We start from the raw sequence: 25,724 nt of genomic DNA on the forward strand, positions 1-25,724 counted from the left end.
TCAGAAATCTTAAAAGAGCAACACACTGATGCAGAAACTACAGAACACAAACCACCAAAAAAGAAAATCAACCTTCTGCTGGTGGCATCTGACTCAGATGATGAAAATGAACATGCGTCAGTCTGCACTACTTTGGATTGTTATTAAGCAGAACCCATCATCAGCATGGAAGTATGTCCTCTGGAATGGTGGCTGAAGCATGAAGGGACATGAATCTTTAGCACATCTGGCACGAAAATATCTTGCAACGCTGGCTACAAAAGTGCCATGCCAACGCCTGTTCGCACTTTCAGGTGACAAAGTAAACAAGAAGCAGGCAGCATTATCTCCTGCAAATTGTAACCAAACTTGTTTGTCTGAGCAATTGGCTGAACAAGTAGGAATGAGTGGACTTGTAGGCTCAAAAATAAAAATGTAAAACTTTAGAATGCAGTTATTTTTTGTACATAATTCTACATTTGTAAGTTCAACGTTCATGATAAAATGATTGCACTACAGTACTTGTATTAGGTGAATTGAAAAATATTATTTCTTTTGCTTTTTACAGAGTAAATATTTGTAATAAAAATAAATATAAAGTGAGCACTGTATACTTTCTATTCTGTGTTGTAATTGAAATCAATATATTTGAAAATGTAGAAAACATCCAAAAATATTTAAATATTATTATTAACAGTGCGATTAATCGTGATTCATTTTTTAATCACACAATTAATCACAATTATTTTTTTTAATTGCCTGAAAGCCCTACTAGAAAATCAAACTTTCCACCACATTTTCCTTTGCTGAGCATGTAAAGAGAGAAATATGAAAGCATGTGGCTGATATGACTAAGGTAGTGATGGGACCTTGGCTGGAACCAACTGATCTGTTCTTGAACTCTCTTTGGCTGAGACTGAAGCCCAGACCACAGAGTGATATGGGGTTGGGGAGAGGAAGGAAGACAAAGGAATTTAGGGAAAAGAGGGACTCACCTCTCCTAAAGAAAAATAGAAATATCTTTTTAGGGCAGGGGATAATAGGGAATGGACTCAATTCTCTTTCACACTTAAGTTTGTATAATTTTCCTCCTCCTGCTCTTGCTGTCTCACTGGTTTAGTGTTCATGACTGACTCCTTATTTTAGCTGCATAAGGGAGACTAACCTATTCAGAAAAAGGGGGGGGGGGGGCAGGAAGAGTTAAAAGAGATAAACCCAGGCACTTAAAAGAGAAATTCAAATCTCTTAACTTATCTTCTAGACAACACATTTCCTTTAAAAGTTGGGATTATTGGGTTAGCAAGACAAACCAGTTTTTGAATACGTTTTGTTTTAAACTATAAATACACTTTAAAAGTGTATTTTTATTCTGAAAAGTGAAACAGCAAAAATGGCACTATCTTACTAGATAGATCTGCTCTTTATATTCATTCAGAGTCATAGCTGCTTGTTTTAATAACAGTTTTTACTGCTTTTCACACCTGTTAACCCTGCATAGCCAAGACAACTAAGTTAGATGCAAAAAAAAGCAGCAGTAGCAAGACAAAAGATGGGCAGCAAGGCATCTCTTCACAGGAATCAGGCAGCACTCCTTCCCTTCCCTTCCGCCAGCGAAGGGGCTGGAATTGAACCTAGCTGAACACACCACTGGACTCTAACTTTGCTAACCTTTGACAACAAACTGACTGAGATTCAGTAGAGGGATGGGGGAAATGGTGTGTTAAAGTCCAATGGACTTTCACACTGGAAGGTGAGAAAACTGAGGCATAGGACTACTGCCCAAGATACTGTCGGATGCGTGTTTTAATTATTTGCATACTTTTAAGTCAGTATTGCTGTGTCCTGTTCCCTCTGCCCTTAATACAAGTTTTCTTTGTTTTATACACAAACTTAGTGCTTGTGACGAGTGGGAAAGTATTGCCTATTAAGGGCACCACAAGGAAGTATTTAGTTTTCCCAGATTTCTGGGTGTGGGCTCAGGTCAGTTTTGTTTTGTAATTTTAAAAGGAAACCCTAGACACTGAATGTGGCCCTTGTTGCTACTGACAATACCTGGGAATAAGGTTATATTTTTGTGTCAAATTCTATTCCATCTTGTACAGCAAGATTATTTAAATTCTAATTATACCTATGCAAACCCACAGATGACAATGGGGCTTCACATGTGTTTATTAAAGACCGAATTTAGTCTGCAAAACCTTTATTACTGCAGTGATACTAAAATGGAAGAGAACTAAGTTTGAATCCTAGAGCCCCACTGACAAAGCTTGCAAGACTGAGTTAAAAAACAAACAAACAAAAAAATAATCTCACAATGCTGTTTTTACAGAGTTGTTCTTCAGACTACAATTGCAATTTAAGTTTGCACATATACTTAGAAGGATCTCTTCAAGATCACAAATCACTAACACAATTAATTCTCCTTTAAATAAAACTAAAAGTCAGACCAAAATCTTAATTGTAGTCACTTTTAATCAAGCATGACAATTTTATTTATGTTTACCTACAAGGGGAAATATAGTATAATTCCAGAAACATTCATTTCTATTGTCTGCAATATTTACAAATCATATAAAGATATTTCATTGTTATTCAATGTTTTTTTAATAAAATAAATTCAAATACATCTCATTCTCTGCCAATAACACAGGTAAATATCAAAGAAATATATATTTTAATAAAATGAAAAAAATTCCAACCACAAAAGTTATTCTTGATGTATAAACTCAAATTCTAGGTTGTGGCCTTGTCAAAAATAAGTGATATTGATCATGAAATCACTAGTTTAGTTAATATATCCATTACCAGAACATCACTCAAAATATTTACAATCAATAAATAAACTTACATTACTTAAAGTAAATGACTGAAAGAATTATTCTAGGTTTACAGTTTCTTCAGCTAAGAAGGAGTTGTTTAAATTGAAATTGTACCAGTGTAAATCATGTATGAGCAGATCTGTTAAGTCATTTCCTACCTCAAGAAGAGCAGCAATGGTAGCAGAAAAAAACAACAGGGTAATAGTATACTGCACAGCCACCATAACGCACACACCCATTTTATATATTCATACTATAACTGTCCACAGTTGTAAACAAATTCCAGTACAGCCTTTATTTTCCCCTTCCCCAAAAAGTGTGCACATGGTCCAGACAGGTAAATGCTGCAGCATACACAATCTTGTCCCTACTTTCTCTTCCCTCACAACACAAAGACAAATATGTATTTAGGGGCTAACGTGACAAGGTGTAAAGTGCCCTCAACTTCCAGAAAATTGACTTGAGGGCATTCAACACCTTACAAAATGGTATGCAATATCTTGCAGGATTGGGCCCAGAGACCTGTCTAACATTTGTTATTGTAATGTAGGAATTTTCATTTATCAGATCCTATTTTAAGTTAATAGTATTGTTTTTAAAAAATAACAAGCAAAGTTATTGACTTCCAAATCACAAGATTCTGATTTTAAATTAATCTCATTACTAGTATTTATTGTAACAGTTGAAGAGTTTCATATGTCTTGAAATGTTTATCAATCAGAAGCTACAGACCATTAATTTCTTTAATTGTACACAAACAATTCATATGCAATAAAATAGAGCAACCCTTAGATTGTGGGCTACCAAGTTCTTCTTTTACAGAATCTCACAAGCAAGTGAAAATTAGGTTCATTTTATTCAAGTTAATTTAATCTTATTTATTTAAGAAAATTAGATGTTTAACTTCTGGGTTAACAAGCAATACAATGATAAATAATATTAAAATCCTGGAATGACATCATAAAGCTAAACAGCAAACAGTTTGAAACCCGTATCAAAATCTAGTTCATTTCCATGTAACTGTGATGGTTGTAAATTATATAATTTATTTGTATTAACCTAATGGAGCCTACAGGTACAAGTGCAAAGAGTTGGTTATAGCTAGCTAATGTCCATGTTAGGCAATTTCCTGTTCTGACTCCAAAAGGTTCTATTACCCCATGCTTTTTTTTTTTTTTTTTTTTTTTTTTTTTTTTTTTTGGGCAAATAAAATTAAGTACTAAAATTCCAATAGTTCACAGTGACAGATTAAATTTCCCATTTCAAGTAATTTACTCACAAACATAACATGAAGACGGATACTGTAGTTTTTCAGTGAAGTTTAAGAAAAAAATTTAGTTGAGGTGTAACAACTGTCTCATAAACTCATATGTGGTAAAAGCCACAGCCTGGGACGGTATACAACGAATATAATTCAGAGATAAACCGCGGTATAATCCTCTTCGTATTCCATGGTGCCTATATACATACTTCAGTGTCTGCACCATTGTACTGAAAAGATAAAAAGAATCCAAGCCCTTATGCAATACATAGATTTATTTAATATTGAAAATCATTTTCTTAAATACAAGGCATTTCATGTTACTTTTTTTTTTTTTTAAGGGATAGCTAATGAAAGTCATGTGACCACTCAAGCTATCTGAGCTTCTCAAAGGTTTCTCTGTTATCCTCCCAGTGCCACTGTGAGGTATGTAAGCATTACCCTATTTTACAAAGGCAGAGAAAAATTAAAAGCTTGTCTACACGGGTGCACCTCAAAGCGCACTGTAGAACTTTGTGCATGCTAACAAGGTCCACATGGCCAGTTAATGCATGGCAAGCTGGTGTGTTGCAGATTTTCGCCTAGCTTACTGCATGCTAATTTTCTGTACAGACAAGCCCTAACTGATGTCACACAGGAAATCTGTAGCAGAGCCATGATTAGAACGCAGATCTGAGCCTCAGTCCAGTGCCTTAGTGTGTGTTTGTGGTGGGCTTGCTGCTTGACTGAAATATTCCGTGTGGTCTGTTTGTTTCGGGGCCTGTGTGCTGAGCCTAGCGGCCTTCTAGGCAAGCCTGAGAGCTTCTTAACGAGGCTTTGATCCTTAAGCCCTTTAGCACTCATCAACCCTTAACCCGAGGGTGGGGCTACTCAGGAAGACCAGGGCTTTAAAAAGCCCGCTCCTAAGCGACCAGAGGAGCTAGTGAACAGGAGTGGCGAACAGGGGGGTTTTGCAAGGGAGTTTAAAGGGGGAGCATGAGGGGAAAGCTAAATACACTTAACATTCTTTAAACTTATAGCCAAAAACACCCCCTGATAAAAACAAAACATCAACAAAGGAACAAGTTGCAGGAGTAAAAAGAGAATGCAGGCAGAAGTCCAGCAACAGAGTGGGGGCTATCCAGTTTATGGGCAGGTGGCGTATGTGTGCATTCGGTGCAAGGAACTCCTGGCCCTCAGAGACTGTGTACGGACCAATGGCTGAACTGGAGGAGCTAAGGGAGACACAGAGGTACATATATGAGACTTTCTGGGACAGAGTAGAACGGTCCCACTCCCGGTTTGACAGCCTCTGTGCTGTTGAGGAGGATGAAAGTCTCAGGGAAGAGAACATCCAACTGGAGCAGAGGGAAATGATCCCATAGTTGGGACCCTCCTGCCAGATGATATCGTTGTATTCTCTCGCAGTGAGGATACCTCTCTGGGTGAGGGAACTCCAGTTATGGGGAAGAGACAGGTAATAATTATGGGGATTCAATCATTAAAAACACAGATAGCTGGGTTTGCAATGACCGGGAGAACCTACTAGAATTCTTTGAGGGGGTCAACAAGCCTGTGGACAAGGGGGATCCAGTGGATATAGTGTACTTAGATTTTCAGAAAGCCTTTGAAGAGGTCCCTCACCAAAGGCTCTTAAGCAAAGTAAGCTGTCATGGAGTAAGAGGGAAGGTCCTCTCGTGGATTGGTAACTGGTTAAAAGATAGGAAACAAAGGGTAGGAATAAATGGTCAGTTTTCTGAATGGAGAGAGGTAAATAGGGGTGTCCCCCAGAAGTCTGTACTGGGACCAGACCTATTCAATGTATTCAGAAATAATCTAGAAAAAGGGGTAAACAGTGAGGTGGCAAAATTTGCAGATGATACAAAACTACTCAAGATAGTTAAGTCCCAAGCAGACTGCAAAGAGATACAAAAGGATCTCTCAAAACTGGGTGACTAGGGCAACAAACTGGCAGATGAAATTCAATGTTGATAAATGCAAAGTAATGCACATTGGAAAACAATCCCAATTATACATATGCAATGATGGGGGTCTGAATTAGCTTGTTACCACTCAAGAAAGATCTTGGAGTCACTGTGGATAATTCTCTGAAAACATCTACTCAGTGTGCAGCGGCAGTCCAAATAGCGAACAGAATATTGGGAATCAATAAGAAAGGGATAGGTAAGACAGAAAATATCATATTGCCTCTATATAAATCCACGGTATGCCCACATCTTGAATAGTGCGTGCAGATCTGGTCACCCCATCTCAAAAAAGATATATTGGAATTGGAAAAGGTTCAGAAAAGAGCAACAAAAATGATTTGGGGTATGGAACGACTTTCATATGAGGAGAGATTAATAAGACTGGGACTTTTCAGCTTGGAAAAGAGACAACTAAGGGGGGATATGATAGAGGTCTATAAAATCATGACTGGTGTGAAGAAAGTAAATAATGAAGTGTTATTTACTTCTTCTCATAACACATGAACTAGGGGTCACCAAATGAAATTAATAGGCAGCAGGTTTAAAACAAACAAAAGGAAGTATTTTTTCACACAACCTACAGTCAACCTGTGGAACTCCTTGCCAGTGGAGGTTGTGAAGGCCAAGACTATCACAGGGTTCAAAAAAGAACTAGGTAAGTTCACGGAGGATAAGTCCATCAATGGCTATTAGCCAGGATGGGTAGCAATGGTGTCCCTAGCCTCTGCCAGAAGCTGGGAATGGGCAACAAGGAATGGATCACTTGATGATTACCTGTTCTGTTCATTCCCTCTGGGGCACCTGGCATTGGCCACTGACAAAAGACAGGATATTGGGCTAGATGGACCTTTTGTCCGATCCAGTATGGCCATTCTTATGTTAACCATAAGACCATCCCCTTCTCTTTAAGGCTCAAGTTTTGGAACACATTCTGTATTTCAGCTCTTTTGTGATTTCAGCTCTTAGTGATTTCAGCTCTTAGTAGGGGAGCCCCAGTGCTAGTGCACCATTGGCCCAAAGTGAATTCAGCTCAGCAGCCTGTAAATAGACTCCTAATGGAATCAAAGTTAGCTCTGACATTCAAAAGTGGAGAGAGGAAGTAGTGCAATTGGTGTTTCAAACCCTCAAAGAGGGCCCATACCATCAGATATAAATACCTGTTCACATTTCAGACTCTGCACTAAGATGAATTTCCAAACTTTATCTCTGAAAAGAGTACTAGCTGCACAATTTTTATAAATAGCCTGTTTTAACTGATAAGTGAAGCAGTATATGCAATTAGATCTGCAGATAACTGTTTTTCCTCTTTCTGAACATAACATAAGAACAGCCTACTGGGTCAGACCAAAGGTCCATCAAATGCTATAGTGTTGGGCCGCTGTGGAGTTTTCCCCGACACAGGGATGTTAAATTTAATTATATTATGGTCACGATTACCAAGCAGTCCAGCTATATTCATCTCTTGGACCTGATCCTGTGCTCCATATAGGACTAAATCAAGAATTGCCTCTCCTCTTGTGGGTTCCAGGACTAGCTGATCCAAGAAGCAGTCATTTAAGGTGTCAAGAAACTTTATCTCAGCATCCCTTCCTGAGGTGATATGTACTCAGTCAATATGGGGATAGTTGAAATCCCTCATTATTATTATTGAGGGTTTTTTTTATTTTAATAGCCTCTCTAATCTCCCTGAGCATTTCAGAGTCATTAACATCATCCTGGTCAAGTGGTCTGTAATATAGCCCTACTGCTATATTCTTATTTTTCAAGCATGGAATTACTATCCATAGAGATTCTATAGTACAATTTAGTTAATTTAAGATTTTTACTTAATTTGATTCTATGCTTTCTTTCACATATAGTGCCACTTCACCACCAGCACAACCTGTTCTGTCCTTCTGATATATTTTGTACCCTGGTATTACTGTGTCCTATTGATTATCCTCATTCCACCAGGTTGTGTGATGCCTATTATACCAATACTTGACACTCTAGTTCACCCATCTTTCTATTTAGACTTCTAGTACTGGTATATAAGCATTTTAAAAACTTGTCATTTTTTGGCTGTGCCCTATTGCATGATGTAATTGAATGGGACTTTTTTTCATTTGACTGTTTCTCATCAGATCCTCCCTATATTTTATCATTTTCCATCCTCTCTTACTTATTAGGACATAGGGAATCTCCATTTATAGATCCTCCCCTAAGGGATGTCCGAACCACATGTTCCTCTGCACCTGTCGGTTTTACCCCAGCCCTTAGTTTAAAAACTGTTCTACGACCTTTTTATCTGGTTCCGTTTTGGTTTAGGTGGAGCCCATCCTTCCTGTATAGGCTCCCCCTCTCCCAAAAGCTTCCCCAGTTCCTAATAAAACTAAACCCCTCCTCCCTACACCATCGTCTCATCCACGCATTGAGACCCTGCAGTTCTGCCTGTCTAACTGGCCCTGCGCGTGGAACTGGATGCATTTCAGAAAATGCTACCATGGAGGTCCTGGACTTCAATCTCTTACCTAGTAGCCTAAATTTGGCCTCCATGACCTCTCGCCTATCCTTCCACATGTCGCTGGTACCTACATGTACCATGACCACCGGCTCCTCCCCAGCACTACACATAAGCCTATCTAGATATCTCGAGAGATCCGCAACCTTCACACCAGGCAGGCAAGTCACCGTGCGGTTCTCCCAATCGTCGCAAACCCAGCTATCTAGGTTTCTAATGATCGAATCACCCATTGGTAATACCTGTCTCCTCCTAATAACTGGAGTTCTTACAGAAGTGAAGAAACTAGTAATTATCAACAGAGGGTAAAATATAGGGACCAAAAAAAAGTAAGTATTGTCGTAGAGATCTGCAAGATGGCTCAGCATTCACGGGCTACCAAAGAAATTATTCCCTGAACACATCTCCCATAATCCTCCAAACTTGAGGTCTTTTACTTCCTCTTTTTCCCCATGCTCAAATACCAACATTATGACCACTGTCCATCCATCCTGGGAGTCAGAGATATGGACTCCTCCAAAATACCAACTTAGTAGGGATACTGAGTGTAAGACCTAGTGTCTTTAGAATGGTTAGTTCCTGCAAGACCAAGAAGCAAGAGATCACCAAAACCAGTAATCAGACTTTTATATAAAAAGAACTAAAAAGATTGATGTTTATATAACTGAATAGAAAATTAATGGATTTCAACTTCCATTTGTTCCATGCAAATTAATGCTAGTTCTTGGTAAAAGTGTGACTTTAATAAGATTTGAACAATGTTCTATTATGGAGTTTTCACTTAGTGTTACCAAAGTGCACTATGGAAGAGCCTGAGATATTTGATCTTAGACTGTTTACACAGCAATGTAAGCCTAGGGTTCGTGGAACTCAAATCAGCTGACCTGCGTCAGAGAACCCTGGACTTGAGCATCTACATTGCATTTTAACCCTAGGTTAAGAATTTTCTGACCCATGCTCAAACCTAGGGTGCTGGCGTCCATACTGCAGTGCACAGACCTGAGTCAAAGTAAACATATCCCAAAATGCCTAGTGCCCCTCTCCCCTCGATGTCAACACTCTAGCTCTAGGAACATAGTGCACTGTGGGAAATCTCTACTGCTCCCAGTTTCCTAACTGTGGAGGTGCTATTGTTGTGACTCAGGAGCCCATAAGGAGCACACGAGTACATAAACTGCATAATTAGCTCGTTTGGTGGTTGTTTCAGTAGAAAAAAAAAATGCAGTTTGAGACGGCATCTGAGAACTGTGCTCTTCACCTTTAGGCTGATTCACATTGATGGGAAAAGGTTCTGAGGATAACTAGAACGTCAGCCTCTAGAGTTACTAAACTATTGAAATAAAACTTTGCAATACTTAATTTTTAGAATAGAATGTTCAATGAAGAATACTTTTGTTTGTTTTGACGTTTGACAGAAAATGTAGGTTTCAGAGGAAAAAACACACACTCACCCGGGGGCTGCTGGCTGCAGAAGGGTGAAGTGCATCCCCAGGCCTTGGGGTGCAATCTGCTGCAGCACCCCTCAGGGATCCTTTGTTTTATAGGGTCAAATACTGAAGTCCTGGTTTCAGTCCTTGCTCAGATATAAGTCTTATTTCCTTCAACAGGAATATCCACACGAATAAGACAAGCAGGATTTGATCCTACGTATTATCTTTACGGGGTTGGAACCATCTCTGATAGCTCACTCTCCTACGCTAAAGAAAATCTTGCATTTCTCTAAATAACATTCTTTACTTTTTGCTGTCCAATAGTCCTACTTCTTATAACTTGGCCCAAGTGTTTGGGGGCTGGGAGAGGATTGGTTCAAATGCATTAAATAGAAATTTAGCATGGATATAAAAGCTGGTGTGTTTTTATTGTTTTCTTTAATACAGTATCAAAGCCTCAGTGATTCAACTGGGAATGGAAAAGTTATATAACTGAATCACTCACCCCATTTCCTAGTCCTCCTCCTCCTTTCTGCTTCACAAGTGCCAAAATCCTGGCTCTGTGTGGACTATGGCAACTATATTTTAAACCTGAAAATTAATCCAGCTCAGAGCAGGATTAGCTGCCAATGAAGCATCAGAATGCCAACCGGATGTTGCTACCAACCTGGCACAATGCCAACATGTTTTTAATTCCTTTTTCTCATTTCAGATATGTTCCTTTTTTAACTTCAGTCAAGGCCAATGTCCTGAGGATCCCTTCTCACTGTCCCTCATGCACATGGAGAGGCTGGGATAAGGGATGCTTGGGAGGCTGCCATGAAGTTTTGGGGCTCACTCCCACTGGCTACCCTTACAGAGCACACTGCCCAAATGCCAGTGCACATGCAGCATCAGGGAGAGCAGGGGAGGCCGAGAGCAAGGGCCAGAGAGTGGAGCAGGGACCAAGTGGCTGCCTTGAAGGGAGGCAGAGAGGCAGAGCTCTTGGCTCAGCATGGCCGGGGGAGGAACGACCCCCAACATGCTGAGGGCTCGTAGCCGCCTCCTGCCTGGCGGCTTTGCTCCCCGCTCCAGGAAAACTCTGCACAGCAGCGAGGACGAGCCAGAACCGTGGCAGCGAGAGGAGCAGGAACAGGAAGCACGCTCCCAAGCAGTAATGGTACTTCTGGTCACTTTGCGGACTACATGCAGCGCTGCTCCTCTGGGACTCCCATCCGAAGGACTTCTGGGACTGGAGTCAAGTCAGGGCCTCATGCACACATGAAAGCAACAGGGTCTAGGTCACAGTTTAACATGGGCTCAGCACATTTTCAGTGTGAATGCAAAGGGGGTTTGGCTTGAGCCCAGGCTCAGCCCTAGGCCTAAATTGCTGTGTAGATATACCTTCAGTGTCCAACTATAACTGCATTGTGAATCAGTACTGTGGTTACAAGAAAATGAAAGTAAACAAGAAAAAAATAATCATTCACATTGGGGCCTGATCCTGCACCATTTAAGACAATGGAAGTTGGTGACACAATGGTCCCCTGCACTCCTGCCTTGAGTGCCAGGGACTGGACTACAAGACCCCTCGAGATCCCTTCTAGTCCTATGATTCTAGGGCTATGTCTACACTACCGCGGTAAGCTGACCTACGCTACCAACTCCAGCTACATGAACAACGTAGCTGGAGTCGGCGTACCTTAGGTCAAGTTACCACGGGGTCTACATGAGAAAATCTCCCATTGATTTACCTTACTCTTCTCGTCGGGGTAGGCTGGAGAGCGATCTGCAGTTGATTTAGTGGGTCTTTTGTAGACCCGCTAAGTCAACCGCCGGTGGATCGATCTCAGAGTATTGATCCCGGCTATAGCGTAGACCTGCCCTGAGATTCAACAGAAGCAGGATTAGGCCCTTGGAGCCTATTTATGCCAAGTGAAGCTGTAGTAAATTGAAGCCTAACACAAAGAACTTCAACAATAAAGATCTCATATTAGCAGAATTCATTTCTGTGATTTTTAAAAGAGATCACAATAAAGAAAAAAACAGTTTCCCTCTCAGTTAAGAGCATAGAAACGTATTACCATCTCCGCAAGTCGAAAATATGAAGGAATCTATAGCACAGTAGATCATGTATTAGTTTTAAACTAAGAGGTTTACTTATACATTTAAGAATTCAGCTACTACAGTTGAAAAGGATGTTATAATAAAATGCTTACAGGCACTTGTCAGCATCTGGAAGAGCTGCTCCTAACTGCATTCGCCTACGAGTTACATCAAGTGGATATCTAAAGAAGAGAGTTGGGGCTTTTTTAAAAGCATTTTAACTACTTGCATGACAAATATATAAAGAAAATTCCATTTGAAATCTCATAGTTCCCTTTACAGTGAGTGAAGGATCAAACTCAGTGCCCAATACAGCTGAAAGTTCTCCAAGAAGGGAGACTTCCCCCATCACAACTAAAAACAGTGAATCAGATATCTTAATATATTCCATTAGGCACAAGTAAAGAAGATACATGAAGATCAGACAGAGCATAAAACAGTTTGTGTAAAACAGAATGTAGGGGGGAAGACAATGGCATTAAAAATAAAACTCACCTTTAAAGGATCAACAGAAATGCATGTGTGACATTTGTAAGTAACTAGTTTAGAAAAAACTAAATGCCAAATAAATAAATCCAACCAATTCACCTGCTTCTGGGCCATGGAGAAAATCTGACAAAGGCAGTGAGTAGAGAAGGAAGGGGAAATAAAAATAAACTATGCCAAATACAGTAACAAATATATATTTGTAGCTATGATTTTGTTTTAAAATGAATTGGTATAAAACAACTCCAACTCTAGGTAAGCTTCTAATTTACCTTAGTGGAAATTTGTCAGAATAAAGACAGCAGGATTTGGTCTGATACATATACTTTTAAAGATCTTCAAAATTAAAACACATTTAGAAAGTGAAGTACCATGAAGTCAGTCCATTCTAGTTTCTGGCTATCAGCTAAACAAAGCTTAACTCTGAAATATTACATCTAAGAAAAATTCTTAATCCAAGATAGCATATAATTTCTTCAATAAGAAATTGCAGCTAAACCCCCCTAAAACAAACAAACACAAACCCCACCAAAACTTACGAGATTGTCTGTGCTATTGCTCCAGCCATGCCACCATATAGCAAGCTTACATGCGTTTTCAAAACTAAGACTTCAGGATTATCTAATGAAGGCCTTCCAAGCAGGTTAGGTGCTTGGGCAAGTCCAATGCTCTTTAAGGTACTAAAGGTAAAAAATGAAAAACCTGAAAGAGAAAAATGTAATTTTATGTAGACTTTAAGAAACAGCAAGTTTCTTACTGATACGCATAATCTTTGTAACATAAAACAGTAATCACACACTGAATTATTTAATTCCTGATTCTTTACGAGGTTTTTATTAAATACTGTGAAAGAGAGGAAAGTTACATACATTACATAAATCAATACAAATATTACATGTTTATCCAATAGCAAACCTAGGTGTGGTCTAGGAGTCAGCTTGTTGTAATTTGCAACGTGTTGAGAAGACACTGGAAAAAAGTGTGGCATTAATTTTAAGAATTAGTTTTTGTACTATACATGCAATGGAAGTGTGCATACAATAATACTTGGCAATTGTCTTGTAACTTCTAACCAACAATCTTAAAACACTTTGAAAAAAGTGATTTTTAATTTAACATAAAGAACAGGAGTACTTGTGGCACCTTGGAGACATTTGTCTCTAATGAGAGTGTGCTACACACACAGTTGAAGACACAGTAGCCCACGAAAGCTTATGCTCAAATAAATTTGTTAGTCTCTAAGGTGCCACAAGTACTCCTGTTCTTTTTGCGGATACAGACTTACACGGCTGCTACTCTGAAACCTTAATTTAACATGTTATAGTTACAAGTAACACCTAAGATTAATATAATTTCTTTCAATTAGACAAAAAAATCTCTTTATCTTTTCAGTTTATTTACTTCATTCGAGAACAGAGAGTCAGTTTCATTGTTTCCCCTTTATAGTCTCCTTAGTTTGTGTGGGCCTTTCACACAGCAACTGCAGCCAGATTGGCCAGGTTTAGGAACAGGTCCTACACCTTTTTCCATCAGAGAAGTTTTAGGGGTGGGGAGGGAGAGAGAACCCAGTCACTGGCCCCTCACATCTCAGAAAGGTCACTTAGGGATTTTCACTAGTGGTATAAGTTACAGCAGCTATTCTAACTTGCACTGATCATCATCATAAGCTGATCTACCATAACATCAGGAAGCTGCAAATGACTCCCTGCAGTTTGCCCTTTCCATTCTGTCCAAGCAGAAATTTAGCCCTTCAGTTTAACAGAAGCTAATACAAATTTTGCAAATACAACTGAGATGCGTGTATAATGCTGGCAACAATATTTTTAACTTACCTGCATAAGGAGCCATTCCTACAACTGTAGGCATCAGTCCTCTGTAAAATCCAATGTAACCTCCTTCCTTTTGAAGGAAAAATAAAAATACAAACAAATTCTTGACAAATAGAATTATAAATAGTTAGATTATTATGGAACTGACTGTACTGATAACAAGTCGTTTGTATGACACTGCTAGCCAGGCAATGAGGTATTAATATTAACCTCATCTTCCTCTTCCTCAGATGCTGAGAGGAGGTACTATAAATTGGCTGCTTAGGAGACAGCGCGGAGAAGGCAGGATGTTCCTACACCCAAGATCACAAAGTAGGGAGATGATTTCCAATACACACAAATAAGTATGTTTGCTTTCCTCCCCCTGTTATAAATATTATTCTCGGAGGCAAAAACCTCAGGAGTATATACCACTGCTAATCCACTCTTAGTCCCAATTTGTTGTCCTCTGCCATTTACACCAGCTTGAGCCGCCCTCCACCAGCTTGAGTAAAAGGGGAGCATCCAGACCCTTTTGTAAAATGAGAGTGTGCTACACACACAGTCGAAGACAAATTCACATTAGTTTCCATCAGGTCATTAAATAGTGTTGCACAGCATTAAAAAAAATATAAACAACACATTTTTCTTTAACAAATATGGAAGGAGAAAATGAAATACCTTTGTATAAATAGTCTTGAATGCATGAATAATTCCTGTGTACTTGTGCTCCCCTTTTACTTGGAATGCCAGACGTGCTCTTACCATATCAAGAGGGTAAGTACAAATGACTGCTGTTATACCTATAATAAAAAAAAGACCACCACCACATACCTTAATTGATCTTAGATAGTTTTAAGCAACAAAGGATCCTTTCAAGGCAAACAATTAATATATGGATGTGTATCAACAACTTTTTAAAAGTCAAATTTAAAAGTCTACCTTTAATCAAAGGCTAAGAGAACAAAACTCAGCCATGCAGGGAGTATTTACATTTGTAGCCATCAGCACTAATAGGAGCTATGCAACTAAACCTCAATCCTGCAATGGCTTATGTTACTTAGGCCTAGTCTTCACTTACCGGCTGGTCCGGAGGCACGCCATCGATGTTCTGGGATCGATTTATCGCGTCTGGTTAAGACGCGATAAATCGATCCCGGATCGATCCCGGAAGTGCTCACAATCGACGCCGGTACTCCAGCTCGCCGAGAGGAGTACGCGGCGTCGACGGGGGGAGACTTCCGGCCGCGTCTGGACCGCGGTAAGTCCGGAGTAAGGTACTTCGAATTCAGCTACGTTATTAACGTAGCTGAATTTGCGTACCTTAGTCCGAAGTCCGGACTAAGTGTAGACCAGCCCTAACTGTACTCATATGAATAACCCCATTGGAGTCAGTGGGACTACTCACCTGCATGAATAGTGAGTAAATCTAGTGAGTAAATCTTTGTAGGATCAGGGACATAGGACCTAATCCTGCCATACTTAAATATTCAAACATTAAATGAGAAAGCATCCCAGACTTATACATTTAATTTCCAAAAAGTGATGCTAGAAAAAATAACAATACAATCGCTATATATTTATCAGTGTATAGTTAAATGGTATCAGAACACACTGAAGATATTCTAAATGAAAACTTAAAATAAGGCTATAATAATAGTTTTAATTTATGTTGATATTGAATGTTTTTCTAATCTTTCTGTTTACTCTTAGCTGAATGACAATAAATTAGTTAATGCCACATTGTTTACAGAGCCAGATTCTGTGGTCCTTAATTATGCATTCAGCACTTAATTGTGGAAGTAGCCCATTTGAAGTCAGTGTTGTGTGAATAAATGCTATGTACATGATTAAGGGTTGTAAATCTGACCAAGTGTTATTGTAGCACTACTGACATGCCCTGCAGTTAACCTATATCATCACTTCCATTATAAATCTCTATATCTGTATTTTTCTTTGGTTAGACTTCATAAGATGATATTTACTTGGACAATAGAAATCTGAAGATCTACCATCATGCTGCTCCAAATTTGCATAGCGACTTAGATGTTGCCATTTTGGGGGCAGATCACAAACAGAACATAAATTAAAATAATGACAGTCCTCACTAACATCATCATTTAAATAATTTGCTTCTCTCTACCACTAAGCTATGAGGTAGATAGTAACCCATGAATTGTTTACAAGGAACATGGAGGGAAAACTAAAATCACTTCTAAATATCTGAGATTGCTGTAGTTTCCCCCTCCCCCATCCCATCCCCATTTTACAATTATAACCCAGGAAGCAAAGAAGATTCAATTAAGGTAAGGATATGTTATATAATGTTAATATTCTCGTCACTACCCACCTACACACAATCAAGAAACATTTAGAGTATAAAAGAAAAAAACACAATGTAAGGGACAAAGATGGCAGTAAAGTGGGAGAAGAGGAAGATAAAACAAACAATTACAAAGTATGAAATTCTGTCTTGTTACACTTCTCTTCTACTCCATCCTACAACTACTGTCCAGTATACAGGGCAGACAGAGCAACCAGCATCCAAAAAAGAGGCAGGCTCATCATACTGCAGTTTTTAAACTCAAACACAAACTTGCAGAACAGAACCTTGTTAGAATGGAAAATGAGACTATACTGACACATTACAGGCACCAAGGGACCATGTTTCAGCCCCTTCAGTCTAAGCAGAGAGAATCTAACAAATACCCTCTTAACTTGTTCTGGAAGGGAGCAAAGGCAGCAAGCCAAATATTTTGCCATAATGGATTTGAGGTTCTCATGGAGGTTTGAAAACAAGATGAGCCCATACTCATTAGGTGTACTAAATTCCTTAGTCCAGGCCTAACAAAATTCAAGGACATATTTGCCATCCAGTGAGTAAAACTTCTTTTTCCAAAGTAGGATTCAGTTACAATGAAAACCACTGAAAGATAAGTGAAATACATTGCAGTATTACTCAGGGTCTCAGAGGAACTATAAAATCCAGGCAATCTTGGAATCTCCTCTTCAGACTATTAAAAAATATATTTAAATCTTTATTTTCAGTTGGGAAAGGTAGAAAGCACATTCAGATATATTATTGGCAGAATCAGATTTATTACAATAAGTATTTAATTTTACAGAAGGCCTCTATTTAGCATCTTAGAAGCATAGGTGTTGATGATCTTGAGATTAGAATGCTCAAAGAAGGGGCATTTTCTTGTTGCAACTTTGCGGCCAAGTTTTATGAAATCTTCAGGTTACAAAGGACAGTAGTTAAGCTTCCACTCCCCAACCTATGAAGGAACTGAACCATCAGAAGCAAAACTCGGGTGTTCATCTTTGGTGACATCCCAGTGACAAAAATCAGTAATTATTTCCTTTCAGGGAAAAAAAACAAACACAAATTCATACGGTTTTCTGCAGGAACCACTCACTCCTGCTAAACAAATCAACATTTAAATTAACTTGCCATAGCAGATAGATAAGTCCTGAAGGGGGGGAACAAGCTTCTACACATTGGCAGAAGACTGGCTTCCTCTTGGAACTGCATACTCGTAGTGATATCATGAGTATATAGGCACCATCATCTTTCTATACATTACCAGAACAAGGTGACTTCTCCAGAGAAGTTTCTTCAAATTGTAGTAAGCTGAATGAAACTTTCCAACTGAGCTTGTAAAGAATCCACAGACTGGCTCTCCATCTCAGAAAGCTGACATTGGTCATTATGCAATCTAAACTTCTCAAGTCAGAGAACCAAAGGTTCTTGCCCCCTGGATTATCCTCCCAATAACACACTCACTGCAGAAGAGTAAGATACCTTTCAGAGAGTGTGGAGTGTTTTTTCTGACAAAACAGCAGGCATCTGCATGAGGAGTGTCTCTGGGGCAGTGTCACCCAGGGTTCAATTGATGTAAATTGCAAAGTCCCAACTGACCAGCACTACCAAAAACAAGCCCCAACAGACTACAGTCCATCTGGCAACATCTGACTTTCCCTAATGGAGTGTCTAACACTATTCCAAGGTGGAGTAACTTGAGTCCTATCCAGAAGGGATTTCACAGTTCACAAAAAAGCCGTTATATTTGAGGAAATGGACTATCTAATCCCTGCCCTGATCAGGCAGTCATCCAGGTAAATCTGGATGCATATTCCTCAAAGACTGGCCAACAGAACCTCCAGGAGTTTGGTGCACACAAGTGGCCAAACCTAAATCCAAACAGCATCTGAATCTGGAAAACTCCGAATGGAGGAGTACAAAAAACTGCATGTGAAAAGGCCTTAACAAGACCCATATTTTACATATTTTTTATTAAGTCCTCTAGCCAGTACACAAAGGATGTACACTCTGAAAAGACCTAATGACTCAACAAATCCAGTGTGGGCCACAATCTCCATGTTTTCTTGGGAATCAATGGTAAATAGTGGGAGAAAGACACTAATCCCTGTTCCTCTAGGCCAGCGATTCTCAACCAGGGGTTCGGGGCCTCCTGGGGGGCTGCAAGCAGGTTTCAGGGGTCCGCCAAAATAAACCAGAGAACAGACTCGTTGGGGCCCAAGGCTGAAAGCCGAAGCCTGAGTAAGTTTGCATCTCAGGACCTCCTGGGGTGTGGGGCCCTGGGTAACTGCCCTGCTTGCTACCCCCTAACACCAGCCCTAACTTTCAGTCTACTGGATATGCAGAAACACTGTTGTGGCACAAGTGGGCTGTGGAATTTTTATAGCATGTTGGGAGGCCTCAGAAAGAAAAAGGTTGAAAACTCCTTCTGTAGGCAGAAATACAGCAGGAAATATCAATATTTCTTTTTTGAGTTAGAATAGCTACTACCTCTTCTGGGAGATTCAAGGGCCAAACTGTGACAATGAACGCCAAAAGGAAAAGACTCAGCATAAATTCTAGGGTCTAATTTCATCTCTACTGCCTAAATATTAGACCATAGAGATGTTGGAGCTCAGCCCACAATACAAAATTTGACAGCTGATCAAATTATCCATAATTATCTGGAGTTAGGCTAACATCTTTTCCACAGCTTCTTCTTTGATGTGATTAGAAATAGTAAGGATACTTCCTAGCTAAGAGGCAGGAATTGAGATTTGCAGTCAGAGCATAGCATTGACCTGTAAAAATAGGACAACTTGCTCCCTCTTTGCTGAAAGAAACCACTTCTTCAAAAAGAACATAAAGCCATGAAACACAACAGGGATTACTTCAAACTCTCCGTTTTGTTTCCCCAGTGGTGTTTGGACCTGGGAGCTGTTAGTGAGATCTGCTGTACAAGCATTCATTTCTAGTTCTGTTCAGGATTTCCTACCATTATTTCACCTTCTTACTCTTCCTTCTTTGTCAAATGGAAGTTTAAAGAGGAAAAAAGAAAGCATCTCTCTAGAGCAAAGAAAGAAAGGCTGAAGGAGAATTGTGCCTATGAAATGTATGTATTGCATATACACCAGCCTTGATTAAAAATATTTTTTTCCTGGCAAGTGGAAAACTACTATTCTCTATTGTTCCATCATTCTACACCGAGACAAAAACTGCAGAACCTTCTTTTTTTAAAAAACACCTACATAGAAAAAATTCTTTTGGATTCCCCAAATATAGGACTTCTATTGACAAGTTTAACTTGAAGACCAAAGGGAGTCCCATCTGGCTATATTGTTAGTGAATGTTCAAACGGAACCTGAAATACACAAAAAGCACAAGGTATATTCTTACATTAGTGTAGCGGAATGGACTAAGTTACCCATGCTAAATTTATTTTTAAACCACGAATGGAACCCAATGACTACAGCACAAGGAATTCTTTTTCACTGTAGCAACAGTACATATGAGAAAATAGTTGGAAGTCTAGCAGACCTGTCAGGCAGATCAAGAAGTTTCCCTAGCCCAAGAAAGTTACAGGAAATTCTACAGTTCATAGACCTGTACAATATAATTAAACTGCTTACATCTCAAGAAGTTAGCTAAATGGTTCCTTTTGTATTGTACCTTCATCCTAGTATGATAACAGCGATAGGGATGGTGTAGTTAATACTGAGATGGCACTTTCATTGTAAACCCTTATTTTCAGTTGCTTTCTGTAAATTAGCGGATGGGCTAAAGTTTCTTATACTTACTCTTATACCACATGAATTATTCTGAAAACAACAATTATTCTAAAAACAACTATACTGAAGCACAGTGTTTCCCCTACTGTTCCAGCCAAAAATAGTTGATCAAAAGTAGGGGGAAAACACGTTTCCGTGCTTCAGTATAGTTGTTTTTACTTTTGGAGAACTCAAATGGCTTTGTTTTCAAAATCCTTCCTTTTAGAGAGAGTGTGTGTGTAGGGGGTTCTTTGTTTTGTTTTCTCTCTAAACAGTTCTCTAATATCTACCATTTTTTCTATCCTCTCAACCAATTCTCTCTTTCCTTAAAGGAAATGATAAAGCAATTATCTGTTAATTAAGTGTTATGGCTGAAATTTGAATCACAAAAGAGTCAGGAAATTCAGAGTTAAAGTCTCCACAGTAACTTTAACCCGGCCTCCTTGAATATATGCATTACAATGGTTTTTTTCATTGCATTCACTCATACTTCCCCCATCCTCACTACTTTTCTCCAGATGGCAGAGGGATACCTTTGACTTGCGTACATTAGGAAATATGTTCCGTTTCCCATCATTTTACTAACACTGATTTAGTCCCACTGACATTAGCAATGTTGGGAACCCTGGCTAGACAGGACTACCACATCTCCAGTGTTTAAAAACACAACTTAACAGAAGCAGTTGCAGCACATACAGATGCATCACAAGGGAGAAGAGGCGCAGGCAGAATTACCCTCTCCTGTGACACATTTCTCAGTCCAGGGATGCTGGAGAAAACCCCTTCTCCAAAGGTACCAGGGCACGTGAAGTGCCATGCTTCCCCCAGAGCCAACCAGAGACTCAAGCCAGCAGAAGTAAATGGGTTGCACCTGGCACAGTTAGGATGCTAATGTTGTCGAGTCTTTGCTCAATTTTTTCTCTCCTCTGTGATAAATGGCCATTTACTCCAACTCCCTTCTAGACCTTCATACACAGTCTCTTCACTTCAGCCTTACTCCACTGCCTTCTATGCTCACACCCTTCGTCTTTCCCTTCTCCTATGACCCTTTGCCACCCTCACTCCAATGCTCACCCCTTCCTTTCCCTCTGCATGTGTGTTATATTCCTTCCCGCTCCTCACTTAGTCTATTGCAGTGGTTCTCAACCTTTCCAGACAACTGTACCCCTTTCACGAGTCTGATTTGTCTTGCGTGCCCCCAAATTTCACCTCACTTAAACTACTTGCTTACAAAATCAGACATAAAAATAGAACAGTGTCACAGCACACTATTACTGAAAAATTATTACTTTCTCATTTTGTCTGTATGAAATTTTACATTGTACTGACTTTGCTAGTGCTTTTTATGTAGCCTGTTGTAAAACTAGCCAAATATCTAGATGAGTTTATGTACCACCTGGAAGACCTCTGCATACCCCTGGCTGAGAACCACTGGTTCTATCTGGTCTATTTAGATTTTAGGCTGTTTGTGGCAGGGACTGTCTCTTATGCTAGTATTTGTACAATAGTTGGTTGGTCTCAAGGTGCCACTGTAATACAAATAAAAGAGTTAATGTAGTCTAACCAACATGGTGCTTCAAATGGTTGCAGCTGCAGTAGCTCTATCTACACAAGGACTCCCAACATTCCTAAGACTAGTAGAGCAAAACTAGGGAATAAACTTTTGAAAACATGTTTCCCTAAGAGGAGGGTGAGAAAGATAAGCTTTTATTCCACTTCATGCTGTATAAAGCCAGACAAGTTCTTGACCATGTCTTGCCAAACAGATTTTGTTAGCTTTTAGGATTTTATGGATTGTTTCTTTTTGTTCGCTCTTCTTTTGTTTGTTTGTTCAGTTGGGGGGGTGGGGGAAGAGGGGAAAAACCCTTTATTTCATGAGGTTCTTTTCCACTTAATTGAAGGCAATAGTGTCAGCAGTCCACGGTTAGTCAATTTTTTAAAAAACAAAAGCTACCTATTTAATACCATTTAATGACTATGTGGAAAATGTCAATCAATGTTAAGTCCTCTTCATATAAAGGTAGGAATAATAATTAGCTTTTCCTCCCCACTGAATCTTTAGCTGTTTTGGGTTGAGTGGAAAAATAAAAATTCATTCCTCATATTTTACACTCACAGCTTGCAACTGTTATTTCTTCTAATACCATAATAATTGTTAGAACTCAGATTAATTTGAAGGGGAAAAAAAAAAAGGATAGAAGACTGTACATGCTGAGAATTATTCCATGACAATATTCCGAAGCATCATATAAGGCCAGGGATCATACGAAGGTCCAAAGAATCCACCCATTTCAGAGTCATAGAGTTTAAGACCAGAAGAGACCACCACATCATCTAGTCTGATCTCCTGCTCATCATAGGCCTCTAAACCCCACCCAGTTTCTCCAGTATTGAGCCCAATAACCCGGATTAGACTGAAGTATTACACCACTCAGGAAACAATTATTCTGTGACATAGGCAAAGGACAGGAGGGGCCAAGGTGCACAGTGCCCAAGATCCCTGCAATGGCAGGGAACTGATTTGGTGAGACACCCAGATGATCTAGCAAGCACCTCCATGCTGCAGAGGAAGGCACACACAAAAAAACAAAACCCAAGAGCCCAATCTGACCTGAAGGAAAATTGCTTTCTGACCCCTTAAATTCTGACCATTAGCACATGAGCAAGAGCCACCAGCCAGGCATCTAAAACAAAAGATTCTCTATACCATCTCAGAGCACCAGCCCACCCCATCCAGTGTCCCACCTCCAGCTGTTGCCATCTTTGATGCTTTAGAGGAAAGGGAAAAACAAAAACAAACAAATTGGGAGGACAAAATTTTCATCTGACCCCTGCAAGTGAAGCTGAAATCCTGAAGTATGTGATTTAGGAACATAAGAGATAGGATCAGAAGGTATACTCCCTGAGCCACCAAGCCCAGCCTCTCACCCCTATCTCAGCACACAACCCCATCATACAATCCTACTGATAAATTTATCTAGCTCTATCTTAAAATTAATTAGGAGTCTGTCCCCACTAATATTATTAGGAGGCTGTTCCAGAACCTTACAGTTCTAATGGTTAAAAACGTTCTTCTAATTTCCAATCTAATTTTATTTATGGCCAGTTTAAACTCATTTGTTCTTGTGCCAACATTTTTCTTTAACTTAAATAGTTCTCCCTCTTTGATTTATGCCCCCTGATGTCTTTATAGAGAACAAACATATTCCTTCTCAGCCTTCTTTTTGCTAGACTAACTAAGCCAAGCTCTTCTAGTCTCCTCTTGTAAAATAGGGTCTCCATTTCATGTTGGTTTCCAACATCTTTCTATACCCATACTAGAACTAGAATCTATGGTACCCAAGCTGGGGAGCCAATTCTGCACTGCAACTTAACGTTTTCTATACTATATATGTATGATACTGTATTTTACTGTCATAAGGTAAGGTATTAATTTCAACACTATGCATCAAAATTTACATGCCCTTTAGGAGTACAGTTTTAGTACTGTAATTATATTAGCAGGTTCTTCATACATGCATACTAGAAATGCAGAACAGATGAGCATTTTTATTTTTAATGTCCTTCTTGTGAATGGTGTACATTTCACAAACATGGCAGACATATAGAAGTCTCTCTTATCTAGAAAAATATATTAAATCAAACATGCCTAAGCAGCTGAGAGAAATCAAGAAAATTAAGAAATTTATTTAATAAATGTTGCTAAACCACCTTAAATTATTAAAAGTGAATTAATTTTTTAAAATCCTGTTTCTCACTATTTTTCCTTTATATTTCTCTCAGCTTGGACATGATTATCAATTAATCTATTTTCACTTTCATGCTTTGAGTACTGTTTATTTGATTAAAAACAGATGATTTCAGTGTAATTATAAAAATATTTGGGGAAGCATTTCTAATGATCTTGGGTTTAAAAAAATATTGTTTTAACAAGATTTTACACAATCAAAATTTAAGTTGCTACATTCTTTAAAGTTTTATTTTAATTAAAAACAAATTTTTCCAAAGGAAATATTCATCCTATCAAGTCTTTTGGTAGACCTCTTGTTGTATATGGACTTAGTGGCATTTTATTTCAAGAAACACTACCTAAGCCCTAAACCAATATTTACCTTTGAAAATAAGTGGTGTTTGAAAGTGAAAATAAATCTGTACCTGCCATGGATCCAGCCATTAAATTGTGCACATGCCCAGAAATTCCAAGCTTCTTCTTTATTAGCTACAAAGTAAAAAAGTTTTATAACAGTAATAAGTCACATGATATATGATAAAGAAGCATATCAGAGTTTTTTGTAAATACTGTATAATAACTGTTTCAAAGTGTGTGTTAGCAACTATCTGACATTACAAATGAAAAACAGAATGCTCAATTTCTGTTAAGAAGTGGTAGCACTTCTCAATAATTTTTTTATACTCATTTGTCATGTATACCACTGTACTGAAAATATTTTTATATCAGCAAATGTAGATTGATAAGACTGAAAAAAATGGGACTTTTTCCATTAGAGATGAGACACAATACAAGTATAAAAATAATGTACAAGGAATGAAGACTGGGCCTTCTATTCACCCTCATAACACAGAGCAAAGGGACTTTCAGTGAAGTTGAAAAGGAACACATTTAAAATTGAGAAATGGAAATAGTTTTCCCACACACCACAAACTTAGCCTGTGAAATTCATTGCCACAAGAGTTCATTGAAGCCACATGCTTAGCAGGATTCAAAAAAGGGTTGGAAATTTATATAGGCAAAAACAGCCCATGTTATATTAATATTAATACTGGTTAAAAGAAACAATAAGAGTCTTGGAAGGGATATAAAACCTCATGTGTTTTGACATAAGTCAAGCAACTGGTGAGGGTTAAGAAGAAACTTCCCTCATAGGCAGATTACTTCATATCTTCTACTATAGGGTTTCTTGCACCTTCCTCTGAACCATCTATTAATGTGCACTGACAGACAGGATACTAAACTAGATGAACTACAGATATAATCTAGTATTGTATGACAGTTATATTCCTAATAAGAAATTCACTGTTGATCAGATCTGTGTCCTGCACCAAGTGGAATTCTCAGATTCTGAGACTAAGTTTAGGATCTACCTCAAGCCTACACTCTATTTTCAAATCAGTGGGAATTTATCTAAGTAAGAATTTAAGACAAAAGGAGGAAAGACCTCATGATTTGGCCTCTGGTGTCTCTGGGATTCTTAAGCCCTTTTGCTATGAAGTATGGCATGTATTCTTGTGTATAGCACAACATAAAATACAAAGATTTAAAAAAATGTTTTTGACTAAGAAGATAGGACTCTCAAAGTTC

General features: G+C 38.9%; 1 protein-coding gene across 2 annotated transcripts in view; it reads right to left on the minus strand.

Annotated features, from left to right (window-relative positions):
• The window catches only part of LOC128840419 (solute carrier family 25 member 16-like), a 67,323-nt gene that overhangs the window by 35,302 nt on the left and 6,297 nt on the right, over positions 1 to 25,724 (minus strand). The window contains exons 4-9 of one of the 2 annotated variants that reach the window (XM_054034349.1): positions 24,560 to 24,623; positions 15,017 to 15,138; positions 14,360 to 14,426; positions 13,067 to 13,229; positions 12,155 to 12,223; positions 2,432 to 4,289 (exon numbers count right to left, since the gene is read on the minus strand). In XM_054034349.1, coding sequence (XP_053890324.1) covers positions 4,133 to 4,289; positions 12,155 to 12,223; positions 13,067 to 13,229; positions 14,360 to 14,426; positions 15,017 to 15,138; positions 24,560 to 24,623 — 642 coding nt within the window. In that variant the 3' untranslated portion in view covers positions 2,432 to 4,132. Of the gene's footprint in view, positions 1 to 2,431; positions 4,290 to 12,154; positions 12,224 to 13,066; positions 13,230 to 14,359; positions 14,427 to 15,016; positions 15,139 to 24,559; positions 24,624 to 25,724 lie in introns of those variants that run through there. The other variant, XM_054034350.1, reaches the window with a different exon arrangement.

This window comes from Malaclemys terrapin, chromosome 7 (genome assembly GCF_027887155.1).
Source record: "Malaclemys terrapin pileata isolate rMalTer1 chromosome 7, rMalTer1.hap1, whole genome shotgun sequence".
Classification (NCBI taxonomy): domain Eukaryota; kingdom Metazoa; phylum Chordata; order Testudines; family Emydidae; genus Malaclemys; species Malaclemys terrapin.